Here is a 17128-nt window from a genome sequence, read left to right on the forward strand (position 1 = left end):
AAAGCTTGTAGATCCTTGAGTCAAACCGACTAAAACACTCAAACTGTCTTATCCTATTTCACAACATCCTTGAATGCACCACTTTGAGTTTATAGGACACAAACTACAGCGTATGTGACTTTAATTGACTGAAATGCTGCTGAATGGAGTTTATCATCAACATAATAATAAAAAAAAAAGTGGTGAGAAAAGGTAGCAGAGACCACAGAGACACAGAACTGTGTGAACTCCACTGCACCACAGAGTGTATGCAATAGATGGGATTTTTGCATTTTAATCCCAGACAGCTCATTTCTCCACGGTGACTGCTCCGTCTGAGCTGACTGAGCTGTAACTGAAGATCCAGGAAGTGTTGTATGGAGCAAAGAACCGGGACAAAGAAAGAGCTATGTGATTATGAGTGGCAGAGTAGGTAAGCAAGGCAGTTCTGTTTTATTTAACAGTGGTCACTGCAGCAGCACAAAGGCCTTTTGTGTTCCTTCAGAACAATAAGACACAACCTGACCACCAAAATTCAAGATTTTCTCAATCACAAAACCTAAACCAGGCAATGAAAAACCGAGTAATTTTACTTTGAAATGTGTACAGCACGTGCTGTGTTTGTGACACATGCGAAAAATGAAGCCATCGACGAGTTCAAAAGCTGTAGTCAGCTTATTAGTAGCAAGTGAGGGAGAGGGAGACAGTCAACGTCACACTAAAAACAGCTGACTGCTGTGTGACATAATATGCAACATAAAAAAGTTGGAACATAAAGAAAGTTGGGGAAAAAGACAGAGAGGATCAGTGATTTAATCAGAAAGTGTGCAGAAGCTCATGCTACTCCCTGACATCATCAAACTAGATGTTCTGTTATTTTCACAGAAAACTACAATAGTAGCAAGCAGGTTAGACAATTACAACTTTCTGGAAACATTCAAGAAGGAAAACAGAGAATTTCCTGCATGATGTGTGCTGCATCACTTAATCGGGGGGAACTGAAGTAACTTCCATCTGTGAGACGGCTTTTGGAGCTGTAACGCAGTATAGTAACTCCGGTATCCTGAATAACAATTGTTGTGGCTCATGGCTCACAAGCAGATGTGCTGGCGGAAATAGGAAATGACAATATAATCATGGAATGAACCATTATATTAGAGGCCAAGTGATATGGGTTTTACTGCAGTTAATGCCAGTCTAAAAACACACACATATATATATATATATGAATGTAAAGTAATGAATAAAGAAATATAAAATAAAATTTAGAATTTTTACCAGCTAAGGACTCAGCTGTGTGTATTTCACAAAAGAATAGAAAAGCAAACCTTTGCGTGTGTGTGTGTGTGTGTGTGTGTGTAGCTGCAGGCCTTTTTATATGAGCATTGTCCTCTGCTGTGATGCATGGAAATCCATTTAAATCTAATATGGGTGTGTGTGCATGTGTGTGCGTGTGTATTGTGGCCTGTGTGGACGCACACACTGAACAGCGCTGTCTTTTGTCTGTCCCTCGTCATTGTAATTTTATGCACTGTCATACATGAGGCAGTGTGTATGGCAGCCACAGCGTTGCGATCCCCATGCGTTTGCCTGTGAGAGTGTATTGTGTGGACGCATGAATGGCTGCTGTGTGCATCCAGAAGAAGGCTGCCTGGATAAGGGACAGCACGCCCACATGCATGTGTGCATCTGCCATACGCAAAATTAAACGGTCCAATTTTTGCCATTTGGTGAAGAATCCTCAGCCGATTACTAATCATTGAATTGGCCAGTTAATACAGTTTACACATTATCATTTTAAGAAACTCGGTGAATGCTGGCAAGTCCATAAAACGTTATTCTTTAATTCAATAGTTGACTTTTGAAAATACCTATAAACAGTGCGGCTGCAGCCATGGCAACAATGGCGTCAGACCGTCAGTTCTATCATATGAGGCTAAGCAAAAGCAGGCAGACACGCTCCATGTCACTTGTTGACGTAGAAAAGGGCAGGAATGCAAACGAGGCTCTTCAGGATCTCCAGAATGATTCAGAGTCATAGAGAGGGACTCCCACAGTCCCATAGTCAAACTTTTAAATTCACAAAACACTACAAGGAAAGGAAACTCAAACTATCAATGATTTATTATAAAATAACATAGCATTAATGGAACTGATAACATGGAAGTATGTGTGGTCTCCTGCTGCTGAGTTGGTGCCGTGTGATCGGCTGATTCGATATTTACATTAACCATTTACATTTACCGTGGGCGTAACATAAAGGCGGGTAAGTCTGTGAAGGTTCTCGGTCATCCAGGTCAAAGTCATCTTCAGTAGTTAGCTGTAGGCAACTGGACTGTGCAGTAAATATAGTCATTGCGTAAAAAATTGCAATTTGCTACGATTAAAAAAAAAACAAAAAAAAAAACTTTTTATACGATGATTGTGAATGCAACTGAACTGTTAATGTGTTGCAGCTGTAGTCTATGAATTGTAATGTGCGTTGATTGTTTTTTTTTACATATTAAGCCATATTCAGTGCACAATGTAGGATAAATGAAACAGCACTGTGTTGTTAGATGACAATAAGTGCTATTAAAGGGTTAGGTGGGTGTTTATCATCATGATAACAATGATAAACCTGTGCTTAGCATCCAGAAACAATGTCAGGAGGAAAAAAACAAAAGCTAAGGTTTGTGGTTCTAGATAAACCATTATAAACCATTAAATGTGTCCTGTAACCAACAATTAGAGATTCCCTTTCAGACATTGACAGGTTAACTAGTCTGCACTTTGTTGGTCTATTCAAGGGGAATTTTTACTGTTAAAGTAAGAAGCCATTCCCACTGTCTAGAGATGCCAGTGTGTGGCGTGGCCCGCCTGTATGGGATCTGCAGAGGAATTCAACCTCTGCTGCTGGCTCACCCTTGTGTTTGCACGGGCAAAGATAAGGACATTCAATGCATTCCTGAGACTGAAGAGAGGGAGTCAGAAAGCAGGAGAGGGGGGGGGGGAGAGAGAAGGGAAAATGAGATGCGAAACCAATGTCCATCATACTCATACAGAAGCCTGTGTGCGACAGGAATCGCATACAAACTCAGACCATTGTGCTGAGCTGTAGCACCCTCCTCTTTGTGGATTTAACAGCAGCCATTACACCAATAAACTGTTGTGATCCCTGTGAGACCACACACACAAATCCTTCAGCATCATAGAAACCCAACACTATTATGATGACGGTGTGCAGAAGAAAAAAGTAAAACATGTTTTTAACTTTCAATTTTGAAACAACCTTCTAATTTCTCCAAAAAGTTTCCAGAGGCGATGCCGTGTACCTCTATACTTAATTATTATTATTATTAAGGTTAAAGTTTGACATTTTACACAAGTCAGTGGCCCTGCACTGGAAAAAATGTATGATTTGCTTTTCTCAAGGGCATCTTGACATCTTGTATCGTCATGCGATGGCAGTACTTGGCTCCAGCTCCTTAGAGCTCTATATCTTTTTCTGTTTCCCCAAAGTCCACATTATTTTTCCCCATTTTTGTAGGATCAGCGCTTTGATTCAAAACAAAGTGAAATAAGCATGTGACTCTCTTCTTTTTTTTTTCTCCCTTCTTTGCATCCTGCAGTGTGCTGACCAAACTCTGACTTGGCCTGCAGCACAGTCACCAGAGGGTTATTTATAAAAATTGACCTATTATGGGATTTTTGAAAAGCAGACTAGGCTTTGCTTGACGTGCTGTTATTTTCAGGACATTGAGAATGAAATTAACCAGCTCCAGAACTTTTTTTTTTATACCAAAAGGTTAATAAACACAGTGTGACATAATTCACGTACACACACACACATTTGCATCAAGTTAAGATCTGTTCTTCAGAGTCAAACAGCACGGGGCAACGCGTGAGTGGATGCAAACAAACCTGCTGAACTTTGTGATAGAAGGTTTTTGTGCCCTTCACAGTGAAGGTCACAGCAGCTTGGAGGCCGAAAGCACTGGGCTGTGTAGTATATAACACAGTATGTGTTGAGCCTCTTCCTTTGAATGTGTGGGACTGTGTAAATGTGTAGAAAAGTGCCATTAAAGAAAGTAGACATTTGGGCAACCACTGTTAAATCACTGTAAAAACACCCTGCTCTTGTGTTTGTGCACATTTATTTATGTGAGTCAGACCTGAGTCACTTTGGTCAGAGCTGACTGGAGGTGTGTAAACAGTGCCACCTGGAGCTGACTCATGCACTGATGTCCGCACTTGAAGTGAAGTAAGTAGTTTATAGTGCCATCTAGAGGAGAGGCTGAAATTTACAACAAAGAACTGCTGCTCTGCTCACCCCCTCCCTTCCCTGAGCGCTACAGTATCCGCAGCTGGTCAAATGTCGTCCTCGTCGTCTTTCTCCGTGTCAGCAGATGAGGTTCGTGAGGCGAGGGAGAGGGCGAGCTACCGCAGCCGTAGCAGACGAAGCGGAGAGAGTGGAGGCGGGACTTCCGCTACAAGTAAAGAGACGCTTGATTTGTTCTCTCGCGTTTGTCCTTACAGGCTCCCGTAGAAACATGGCGTCTCGCTGCTAACAGTGGCTATGCAACCGCGGCCCGCGACCATGTTATTTTACATGACTTTTTGAAACACTACGAAAATGAAACAAAAACTATTATACAGTGACTAGACAATGCAGGAGCACATAATATGTATAAAAAGGTGGATTTTGGGTTATATAAACCCAAGAATACTACACATTGTCCCTTTAACCATTTAAAACCCAAAAAGAGCATCACCCGTTTTTTTTACAATTCTGATCTGCATTTTGTGTCTAGACTATGATGAAAAATGTGTTTTACACTCCTCTGGATGTGTGAGAAAGTAGCTGCAGATCGCATCACTAATTATTGCTGCACTATACCACCGTGTAGTGTGTGTGTGCTTCTGCCAATAATGATTGCATCTTCACTCCTGTGTGTGTGTGTGTGTTAGAGTATCAGCTGCCAACACTGCACAGTCTCCTCACACAGCGCTGCAGCGAAAAACATCGACTCATCTTCCCTGCCTCTCCTCCTTTACCTCCGACATCCTCTCCTTCACACTTCCCCATCCGTCACTACCCCGTTTTTTTTCTCCTCTCTAACCCAAGGTCCTCCTTCCTCTGTTTTGCTATCCATTTTTAGTTCACACTCTTGTCCATGAACGCTGTAAAAACGTTCGCCGTGCTGCACTTGTTTCGAGCAGACGTGACGTGTCGCGCGGCTCAAACTCTGGCCAGGTTAACAGTGAACGTGTGAATGTGTGTGTGTGCACAGTGCAGTGTGTGATGGCTGCGCTGCTGCATCTCGCCCACGTCTGTTCACACGGGGGAGTGTGTCTGCTGCAGAGCTGCTGCTATGTTTCACATCATTTGAAAGTGATAATAAAACATAATTTTAAATCGTCTAAATACTCCTCTGTGCTCAATTAAATACCAGGACTTTTCGATATGATGCTTGCAGGAAAAAATAGAGGCACCAGAGACACATTATCTCACATAGGTATAGTGTAGCTGCTCTCATCAGTTAACATGTGAGCCTGAATGTGAAGTGAGACATTCCACAATGCAGATATGGTTAGGATTCAGTAAATATGATGTACATCTATAAAGTAAAAGCACTCAATAGTTTCATTCATTCATTCATTCTTTATCCTTCACATAAGGGTCAAGGGCGGCGCATGTGCCAATTCCAGCTGACATAGGGTGAAAGGCGGGGTACACCCATGGACAGTCCATCAAAAGGGACACACAGAGACAAACAACCGTCCACTCTCACACTCACGCCTACTGTCAATTTAGAGAAGTCCATTTTGCTTAATCCCCAAATGTGCATGTTTTTGGAATGTGGGAGGAAACTGGAGAACCAAGAGAAAACTCACACACACATGGGGAGAACATGCAAACTCCATGTAGAAGCCAAGAGTTTGAGTTCCGTGAAACTTTATTGAGAAGCACGGATGGATGTGCAGCTTCATACTAAGTAAGTAGTACTGGCATTTCCTTGAGTACAGAGGAGTGTTTAGATTCTTTAAAACGTCTATTTTTCTATGTAGCACAGGCTCCACAGCAGACAGACACACAGCAGACACGTTCCCTGTGTAAACAAAAGAACCTTGCAAGAAGCAGCAGATAAGTAACGTAGCTGTCACATGCATCGGTCGACTGTTTGTCTGAACTGTATCAGATACAGGTACAGCTTTTCTGCTCGTCTGCAGTTTACACAGCAGCTCTCAATCAGGTCCTCATCTCCCTCCTACCCGTTGCATTTTTCTCATCATCATCATCATCTCAGTCACTCTCTCTCCTTCACCCCCCACAAACTCCCCCTGTTTTCACCCTTCCTCTTTTATATCTCCACCCACTTTTCCTCTCTCTACTCTCCTCCCTACCACTTCTTTTTTTTACCTACTACTCCATATCAAACCTCCTTCTCTCTGCCCTCAATACCCTTGTAATATCATCCCAACTCCAAAATGTCTCCAGAATTCTACTCAGCCCATTGTCTGATACTTTCGCCCTCCCGCCATTATTCTCTCCCTCCCTTCTCCTTCATTTTCTTACCTCCCTCCCTCCCTCCCTCCCCTCTGTGTTTCAGAGGAATGTGGCACACCGTAGAGCAGAGCTTGGGCTTCAGTTTCAAGGTCCAGACAACTGATTAGATAAAGAGTTCAATAAAATTGCTAACTGCCGAGATGTGTCACGTACACCGATAACACCTAATACACGTCCATGTGTGAAAGAGTCTATATTGAACTTGAGATGTCACACTACTATTCACACTTACATTGTGCTTCCCTATCCCAATTTGGCTTTAAATGTTCAATAAATGTTTGTGGAAACTGTGGAGCACGCTGACCCTGCAAAGTGTGGCACACATTGAATTTTACATACTTATCTAAAAGGTGTGCTGTCATGTGTAAGAGGAGCTTGTAAAAAAACCTTTTCTATTTACTTTAAGTTCATATATCCTGTATACTGTAAAAGTGTAAATGTACGGTGTGTGTGTGTGTTAATGAGAGAGGGCAATAGCAATGCCATGACTGTCATTTTTCAGAGCTATTGTGTCAACAGGTCAGCCGACTCCTTTTAGCCTATAACACACACACAGTCATACATTCACTCAGCCATAGTCATACCCTGTACTATGTGAGTTTGTGCAGGAAGCCAGATTACAGTTTGAATAAAGACTGTGGCCTGTGCATGTGTGCATGTGTGTATGTGTGTGTCTGTGTCACTAAGGGGCCATGAGGTCACTGCAGCACAAAAAAAAGGCAGCATGGTGAAATGTATTTACTGCAAGACACAGAGGCAGGAAGCAAGGTTACATGGGAAATGACCAGCCAACTTCAAAACTCCACAGCTGGAAAAAGCAAAGACAGCTCAGTCGATTCTTCTCATTGGCCAAGATATGGTATGATCTGACCTCCTCCTCCTCCCCCCCCAACCCATGTGTGATTGTGTGATACCTTGCAGGGCCACTCCTCAAGATAAGCCGAGGGACTTCACCACATGAAGCAACGAGAAAAGTTTTTTTTTTTATGACAGAAATGGATATAAGCATCTTGCTATTCAATAAAAGCTCACTGAGTGCCAATAACAATCACAACCCTCATCATACCAGAGTCATAGTGTTTTTCCTCCTTTACTAATTAATAAAACTAGGTCTTTGTTAGAGGATGCTTTTATTTGCTTTATTTGGATACATTTACTGTCCCTCCCTTTTCTTAACCAACCTGTGCCATTTTAGGATTTGATTTGAATATCAGCTTCTAAACTAGAACATGTGATGTACAGGTTTAATCAAATTTTCAATAATTATTTTTTTCCGATTCCACATCATTCACCAGGATTTATGCTGAGGGAAATATGTTCCTATTAATACATTTGTTCCATGAAAAAATAAATGATCCCATCACCACTAATTTATCTCAGAGAAACTCTTGCTATGTTGTCCTGTTTACTCATCATGCTCATATCATAAGTGAACAGCAGTACACTGAACTCCTGTGTTAAGAGTTTTGGAATGGAATCACAGGATTGTTTGATGCTATCGTCCCTGATCTGTGTCCTGTCAACTTGAGTTCACAGCTTCCTGACAGCAGAGAAGCCATTTACACCAGACTGCACGTTTAGACTCAACTGCGCTTTGGCAGACAGGTTTTGAACCATCTCATGGCGTGACGTTGGTCTTATATGGGAAAGTTTCCACCAGACAAAAATCTGGCACAGTAAACATCGACACTGATGGATAATACGCTTAACCGAGCCACTACGCTTTAGCATTAACCTTTGTAGTCTATGGAAGTCACAGTGGCTACTCCCGTAGAATCAGGATGGTGTTGTATTATGGTGTTTTCCACTATATAGTACCGCCTCAGCTCGCCTCGCCTCAACTCCATGGTTTGGTTGATTTTCTATTCCAATATAGTACTTCCTCGATGTGTGCGGAGTCATCACAGCACAGCTGTATGAAACTCATGGAACCTCACCTGAGCAGGTACTCAAAAAGTATGAGTTACCAGGTACCATCGCTAATGGAAAAGCAAAATAACCGTGCCGTGCCAAGGCGAGTTGCACTAGTGGAAAAACGCCATTAGAATGTATTATCCTGGATTTACACTGGACGCGTTACAGCCGCGGCACGTCAGCGGCGCAGTCGCCATTGCAAATAGCTTCAATGCTAATCAATGAGAGCATTTCCACTGGGCGTGCTGCGGAACGTCTCAGTAGCGTCCCAGAAGCGGCTCGCCGTGCCGAAACTCTTTCGATAGGTAGCAGTTCTATTTTTGCCGTTTGCCGCAGATCGCACCAGACAGGAAGTCAGACACAGGTCAACAGTCAATTGATCAGAGCGTCTCGGAGAGTCATAATGTACGACGAGAAACTGATTGTTGAAGTGGAGAAACATAAAATCATTTATGACACCAGATCAACAGTTCTTCCATGTCAGAGAATGAAAAGAAGCTGTGATGTTGTTCTTTTATACACACAGTCTATCGCGGGATATTGTGAACTTGCGTCCGTTCGAGATTATCTCGTGCTCTTCCGTGAATACCGCTGGCTCCCAAGGCACCGCGCTGCTGCTGTAACGCACCCGGTGGAGATTGCCGCTGGGCAGAGATCGAAGCAGAACCGCGCCGCTGACATGCCGTGGCTGTAACGCGTCCAGTGGAAATCCGGGGTTAGACTTAAAGCGGAACTAGACAGGAAGTTCCTATTAACGCTGTTTTTTTGGTGTGTATCTGCGTCATTACCTTGTTTATGAAGCCCTGACGGTTCGAAACAAACAGTTCAGCCATTGCTGAGAACGCTGTGTTTTATTGTAATCTCAGGGCTCAACGAGATGACTGAAAATCCCGTAATAGTTACGTAAGCAGCGGTTCTCCTGAACAACCGATCGTCCTGCTCCGGGCAGTAGTCCGGGCACATCCGGTTGCGTACATTGAACCGCAGAAGAAGAATAACGTCCGTTGTGGAGGTGTTTCACGAGCGGCAGTGTCTTCTGACTCTGGGTCTGACTCCGGTTTAAAGTCATAAAAGGGACGAAGCTATTTTTAAACACTGTTAAAACAATGTTTTGATAATGAGGAGCAGTGCATCCACCGTTCCAGAGGGGGGTGCTGCGTTTCTGAGAACGGATGTGCTGGATAGTACTGGCCAATCACAAGACTCTGTCTTCTGGGGGTGAAAGTTCACTCTGAAATCTCGCAGCAGAAAAACAGCGGCAGAAAAGAGGATTTCTATCGGCTCGTTTATAGCAACTAGGAGGTTTTTGACCATAAAAACAAGTTAATATATGTAAGTAGACCTCCATAACTAACATTTATGTGCAACAGGACCACTCTATGTCACCTTTAAATGTATGTTCCTAACAAACTGGTCAGTGGGTGTGTGGGTGACAAATTTGGAAAGTTTTTCATGTTTTCTTATGAGCAACAAAAAAATCGAACCTCACTCATTCTTGTATACATTTAAACCAGTAGAAATAGTTCACAGAAAAGACGAGAAGAGACGAGAATAAAAAGGAATATGAAAGGTTAAGGGGCAACAGAGATGGCAGAAAACAACAAATAAGGGAGAAAGAGAGGAGAGGATGGTGTGGTCACACTGAACTCAGCATATCAGAGACTATGTGTTACATAACTAGGACATTATGTCTCCATACATATAGGTCTGTCTGTCTGTCTGTCTGTGTGTGGTATTTGCAGGGGGGCAGAAAAGCCTGAGCTAAGACCGAGGGGAGGAACACGGAGAGGTTCGCTGGGGAGAGAGAGAGGGGAGGAAAAGGGTATCGTGTTTCCTGTCCACCCCCCCTCTCTACTACCAAGAGGTCAGAAAAGTCACCAATGAGGGAGCCCCCCCCCCCCCCCCCCCCCCTTCACCATCACCACCATCACCACCTCAAAGAATCCTTGTGTACAGGAAGTACAAATCTCTGCTCTCTGGAGATCCATTTTCTAAAAGAGGGTATTTCCATGGAGGAATGTTTATCTCTCTCTCTTTCTTTCTCCTTATTTGATTTAAATGTATGGACAAGTAACACCTGCTTTGTCCACTCATTGTTCGTTCTTGTTCCACCAACAACACTTTACATTATAGTTCAATAATAACATGATAACATGCTTGTGTGGGACATTTACAAATGTGAATTCAATATTTTCATGTGAACTGATTCTACCATTTCTCTGATAGCAGCCTGTAGTGATTCTCATTACCAAGCTTTTACCTAGACATTACGTTAAGAGAAATAAGATTGTAGTATAGTATTACAATAATATTGCCTTCAAATTATGACACTATCACTGTGTTAATAGTTATGTGGAATGTTAAGTGTTATTGCTGCACCTTTAACCCACTTGGGGTTAATATCGATTTAACATGAAGTGGGCTGCGCTGCACTTAATGCAACATTTATACATTTAGCATTTAACTTCAAGACAAACATTTGCAGCAGTTTCTCCATCACTCTTGGACAGATGCAGCCTTTCTGTATATTCTGCTTATTTTTCCTTTAAGATCCAGACTTTCACTGTCTATAAAAATAACATCCAGTTAAAGGATATGGTGAAAAATGGCGGTTGAAATGATAAGAAAGATTATTATGGCCATCTGGTTGACAGGGACAACTCTTTCAGCGTGTGCCTGTTAACATGCCTTCACTTGATCTTCTTCACCCCCTCCACCTCCCCATCTCCAACACTCTCTCTCGACATACGACCTCCTCTCATCATCACGTCTTATCACAACACACACACATGCACTCTCCCTCTCCTCACACACTCCTACTCTGGAAGTGCTAAGACGTGATGCAGGGTTAAGTGGGTGAGGATCCATTTTATTGCCCATTACAGCCACGGATCCATTAAAACTGTACACTGCTGCTCACTGGACGCCGATGGCTTAATATTAGGGGGGAGGTAGAGGATATACACAGAGAGAGAGAGGTGAACCACGCTTTCAGTATGACATCCCTGCATCTCTCTCACACAAATCATGTCTCAGTCAAGATGGAATTATTATTATTATTCCTTTGTTTCCCAGATAGAGAGCGAGCAAGCAGGGAGACTGTGAGTGTGATGAAAAAGCCTCCTCCTCAGCGCCTTTTAAAAAGGCTTATTCTAAGACTACAAAAAAAACATACAGTTTATACTGTATTTTAATGCAATTATACACTTATACAAACTTACTTTTGGATAGTATAATACTTCATTCCTGCCATAAAAAGCATCCTTAATGTATACGCTGGGCCTTCAACTATAGGATCTGTAAATTGCCGTATCAAGCATTAGACATACCGATCAAGTAAGTCTCATAAAAATGTTTCGTCAAAAGACAATATTACATTTGATCATAAATAAGGCTTCATTGTCCTCTCGCTTGAAGTTCAGCAGGCATGTGATTTCAATGTGAATCTTGCAATAGAACTGGTCATATGGCAGCAGTGTCAGAATGTCCAATTTACTGTGTATTTCCTGTTCAATTGCTAATACCATTTATGTTACATGTGATCCAATTTACCAAAGATAAAAAAAGATATTTATTATTCCATAATAGTCATGCACAAGAGACAGTGACAGCTTGGTTTTTGTTCTTTACAACAGCATTACAGATTATATGTCTCCCTCTTCTGGCTTATACATGCTGCCATGCATACAGCACATTGTGCGTCTGTGTGACACACAGCTATGTGAGGCCTGGTTATGTTCTAGGAGAGGGAACAGCTCGCTGCTCTGTCTGTCAACACATTTCTGTAAGCGTGTGTGTGATGCAGTCAGACCTTATAAGGGTGCATGGCTGGTCCCCAGTTACAACAGAGTAAAAAAAGAAAAGAAAGAGGGAACAAAACAAGAAAGAAAACCAGGAAATGTGAGAACACATGAATTGGGAGGCAACCAATAAAGTACAAAAGGAAATAGATTAAGAGAATAGGAGGATGCTAAGAAGTGCTTGCTTTCCTCTCTTTCAGCACATTATCCAGCCTCTTAATCATCACTCCATTTTCTCCCTTCAACTCCCAAACTTTTTACCTCACTCCTTCTCCTTACATGTTTTATTCAGTTTCCTCCATTTTACTCTGAGCAATAGGATGGAAAAGCATTCAAACATACAAGTTGTGTATGTTTGAATATGTTTCGTTTTAAACTGGCATATCCCAAACAAAGACACACAGTTCTAACTTCTCTCCTTTTGTACATCACCTTTTTCCTCACTGCATCCATCCTCACTTTACTCAGAGATCAACGCTCTGTCCATCCTCAGGCAAACCAAGCTTCTCACAGTAGAGGTCAAAACAGGAAGAAAAAAAACAGCAGCATTGGATACCAGGGGATTCTTAAGCAGGAAACTGTGTTTAGGGAAATGGCCTTTTCCTGTTTTCAGTGAAACTATCTGTGAAGCACTGCTAACAGACACGCGGTAAATACAGTGTGAGGAAAAGCACAGCAGTGAGCAGCAGTACCACATAAACTTACACTTTTAGTAGCTTGCTCTTATAGATTAAAAGCTAATAAATTTTGTTTTCAACGGTTTCACAGTGCTGTGATGCGAGTAAACACATTCACAAGATTGACTTGAAATACACAGGCACTAGAAGCCTGTCTGTGAAATACAAAGGTTGTAATTCATTGTGCCAATGTTTGGTCAGCTGGTTTGCGGAAGAGCTGAGCAATTAACCTTTTCAAACAAAAGTTGCAGTTTGAAACAAAGCAATTAACAAATTGCAAAGACTACAATTGAATAGTTTTATTTTTAATGCTGTGTGTCAACTTTAACACACGTTAACACACGTTAACGCATGACTTATTTACATGACCGGAAAAAGACGCGTGTGACGTCATGTTTACTTGACTCCTGATTGTTAAAATTAGTATCTGATGTAACGCTAAACAGATAGGCAGGACACAGGTACGCTGGTTATTCGTAGCGCTGCTCTTTTCGTTTAATAAACAGACCTCTCCAGTTCGACTGTAGGGACGCTAACGGTGCTAAAAGGAGCTAAAAGAGCTAACGATGCCGTGGCACGTAAACATGACATAACATGCGTCTTTTTCCAGTCAGTCGTCATGGAAATGTGCCATGCGTGAATTTGCGTTAACGTTGACGCCGTTATGTGGCGGTTACCATGCCCAGCACTATTTATTTTGGATTATTTTGTGATATTTTCTCCTTTACAAAGTGCATTAAATAAACGCTATAAACAATTTAGATATTTTAAGTATTACACCTTGTACTAGATTATAGTAGTTAATATTTATAAGGTCTCTCATGTAGCAATCCTCCATCTTGTGTTAAATCTATAACAAAGTAAATACTGAACTGAAGCTTGATTTAAAAGTTCTATCAAAAATCAAACAGCAACATGTCAGGAAAAAAAAGCTAAGACAGATATCCTACCCAAGTCATTCAGCCCTCGTGTCTGGTTGTGTACTTTAAGGTGATTAAGCTTTAATTATTACGCTGAGATTAAAAATCAATGTGAGGCTGATTAAGCACTTGACAAAGACAACACACGCACACTCCCACACACCACCCTACACACACAGTGTGTACAGTCGCTGTACCTTGATGTCAAAGTTGCAGTCCAATCTCTTGATGAGGACAATGAAGGCACCTGTCAAGTTGTCCCTCGGAGGAGGCTCAATGGGCTCGCACGCATTCTCCGGCCGGGCACCAATCAGGAAGCCCTGTGAGGAGGACATCAGACACATGAGCGACTTATATCCACGTACAGGCAAATGTCATTGCTTAGGAGTCAGACAAACAAGGAGCCAACTCACAAAGAAGACGTAGAGTATATTAATAACAGTAAAGCCTTCATAAACAGTCTGAGATTTAATGAAAAACAGACAAAAAGAGAGAGAAGTCATTAATAACTATTAACTTCTGAAAATCCTTTCAATAAATTAAACGCTTCACATGAGTGGGTAGACATCATTTTCAAGTACTGATGTTTTCAAGTAAATTATCTCAGTCATATCTAATCAGGTTTAGATCATTTTGTCATTTTCATTCCTTCATGTTCTACCAATGAAAGGCGGGAAACACTCAGATCACAGATCCATCACAGAGCCAACATACAGAAACCCACAACCGTTCATGGCCCTCAGTACAACCGAGATTCGAACCAGAGACTATATTTAATATCATTTATGTTGATGGTTGCTGAAGGTGGGCAAGTGAAAACATCTAAAAGCTTACATCACAAGGTAAATGACTAAACCAAACAACATGATGTGTTCTGCTGCAGCCCCAGATGTAACACTGGCGAATCAAACATTCATTTAACACGGTAATGCATCCATAATGAATGCACTTCCACTGGAGACAAGATTACAGACACAAAATGATGCATGTGTATATAATATGTATGTGTACTGCACTCTAGTAGATGTAAAGAATGCTGAGCCGCTTTATCACAGTCTCCATCTCCTTCTCTCAGTCTCTCAAACACACATACACACACACTCTGCTGCTTCCTGTCTCAAGTCCCATGTCCAACCACGGCTTTTGAAGTGACTGATGAGAGGGAGATGGCGAGTGGACAAGAGACAGCGAGGCTGACAGGATGATAAAGGGAAGGACAACAAAGGCAAAAAACAACAAATTATACGACTACAAAGGGAAAATAAATCAGGTACAGATACCCACTGGAATACTGGCAAAGGAAGAAAAATGGACAGAGTGAGACAAAAATAGAAAGGTAAGGACAAAAGAGGGACAGGATTAGAGCAGACACAGAGACGATAAAGTGTTAAAAAGGGTATACACTTCTAAACATCCACTGCTAAACCTCTCTAGGACCTTTTCTAATATAAACACTGACCTTGTCAGGACCAGCAGCCCTCATGGAGACCAAAATGTCCTAATAATAATAATAATAATAATAATAAAAATAATGATAATAGATAGGTTTTATATAGCGCTTTTCAAATGAGGCAGAGCCTTATTTCTTAGGAGCTGGTTAAGTCTAGAGCTAAGATTTGAATTGTGGTTAGGTTAAGGGCAGGGATAGGCATTAAATAGTTATGATCAAGGTTAGGAGTAACGCTTGGTTTAAATCCAAATGAATGGAAGTCAATGCAGTGTCCTAAGAAGAATAGCTGCACAAACCTGTGTGCATGTGTTTTTATGCGAGTCTTTCAAAGGCAGGGTGGTAGACAGGAAGTGTGGACTGTTGTGGGACTCTGGGAGTCTACAAGCACTTTGGCTCTCTCTCTCAAAGCTTTAAAAGAAAAAAAGACAAGTCTGAAGAGTCAGCACTTTCTCAACCTCTCTCTCTCTCTCTCTCTCACACACACACATACAGTCTGTGTGAGCCTGAGAGCATATCTTTCGTGCTGCCACACCAACATGAACATGGCATCTGAGCTGTACATGGAAAATTACCAGAGTGACACGTCACAAATACAAACAAATCTGCAGGACTGAGTGAATGCAGGGAGACCACACTGCAGACTAAATGCCAACACCGTGCTGCAGTAGGACCTGATACATGCACGCAAAAAAATACAGAGATCTGTGAAATCTGAAATCAGCGAGGAGAAACATGTGAGGAATCACCTCCTGCACACAGCACCATCACTATTGGATACCTCCTCCTCCTCCTCCTCCTACTCCAGTGCAGCGTGCTGTCTTGCAGTTCAATGACATCACTGTGCAACTGCCTCACATTCCTCCTCCTCACTTTGAAACCAGTGGCAAGGGAGCCCTCTGTTGGGCTCTGAGAAAGAAAAGGAACCCGCAAGCACTGCAGAATGCAGCGACGAGAGGACAGCGGAAAAACAGGAAATGACTGCAGGAGGAGGGGAATCCTGGAAACGTAGAGTGGAGAGGGATGAGGATGCAGTGTGGACACGGATATTTATTATTCTGACTTATCTAATAGCACCTTAAGATACAATTTTCATGACTGGGGTTTCTACTACTTTTCTATTTTGAATGAACCAATACTATGTTGATAATCTATTAATCAGTGAGGTTTTTTTTGTTAAAATAAAGACAATTTCTCCGATTTACGCTCCTTCAGCGTGAATATATTCTGGTTTCCTTGCTTCTGATATGAAATGAGACATTTGAGGTTGGAGAAATATCAATGTGCATTTTTCATAATTTCTGACATCGTTTTAAAATCAGCTTATAATAAGGGGAAAAAATGTGCACATGGTATTAGCGTCCATGTACCTTTTGTGTGCTACGTCAGGATGAGTTCATGAGTTGTCACAGTCTCTTGATTTTAAATGCACCATAACGTCAAAACATTTGACCATTTGAGTCATTCGTCAAAGCCAGTGACGTTGAAACCGAGGCGTGTTTTAGTTCACACACTGTGTCAGAAGAAAGACGTGCTTCATAAATACATGTTGCAGTGTGTCTCATGAAGAAAGCCCCAGCAGAATTCCCCACCACTGTGAAGGCAAAACACTGATTTAAAAACCTTTTTAACTCCTTCCTTCATTTCTGCTTGCTTTGTGACAACATTTTTGTACATATATATAAAGTTACAAACAAATGTGGACTAAAACCTCCTTTTTTGGAGTAATTGGCCAAATTTGACAACCTTTCCTGATTCTTTTAGCTGACGTGAAGCTACAAAAAGTGTATCTTAGTGAGGTGACTGTAACACCACCTGATACACATGTTGATTTCTGGAAC

The 17128-nt window shown here is 41.8% G+C and overlaps 1 protein-coding gene across 1 annotated transcript in view; it reads right to left on the reverse strand.

Moving 5' to 3' along the window:
• The window catches only part of rnf13 (ring finger protein 13), a 40874-nt gene that overhangs the window by 14845 nt on the left and 8901 nt on the right, over positions 1 to 17128 (reverse strand). Inside the window, exon 4 of the mRNA XM_083888445.1 lies at positions 14038 to 14160. Within this exon, the coding sequence (XP_083744571.1) occupies positions 14038 to 14160 (123 nt within the window). The remainder of the gene's footprint in view (positions 1 to 14037; positions 14161 to 17128) is intronic.

Source organism: Microchirus variegatus, assembly GCF_963457635.1.
Source record: "Microchirus variegatus genome assembly, chromosome: 4".
Taxonomy (NCBI): Eukaryota; Metazoa; Chordata; class Actinopteri; order Pleuronectiformes; family Soleidae; genus Microchirus; species Microchirus variegatus.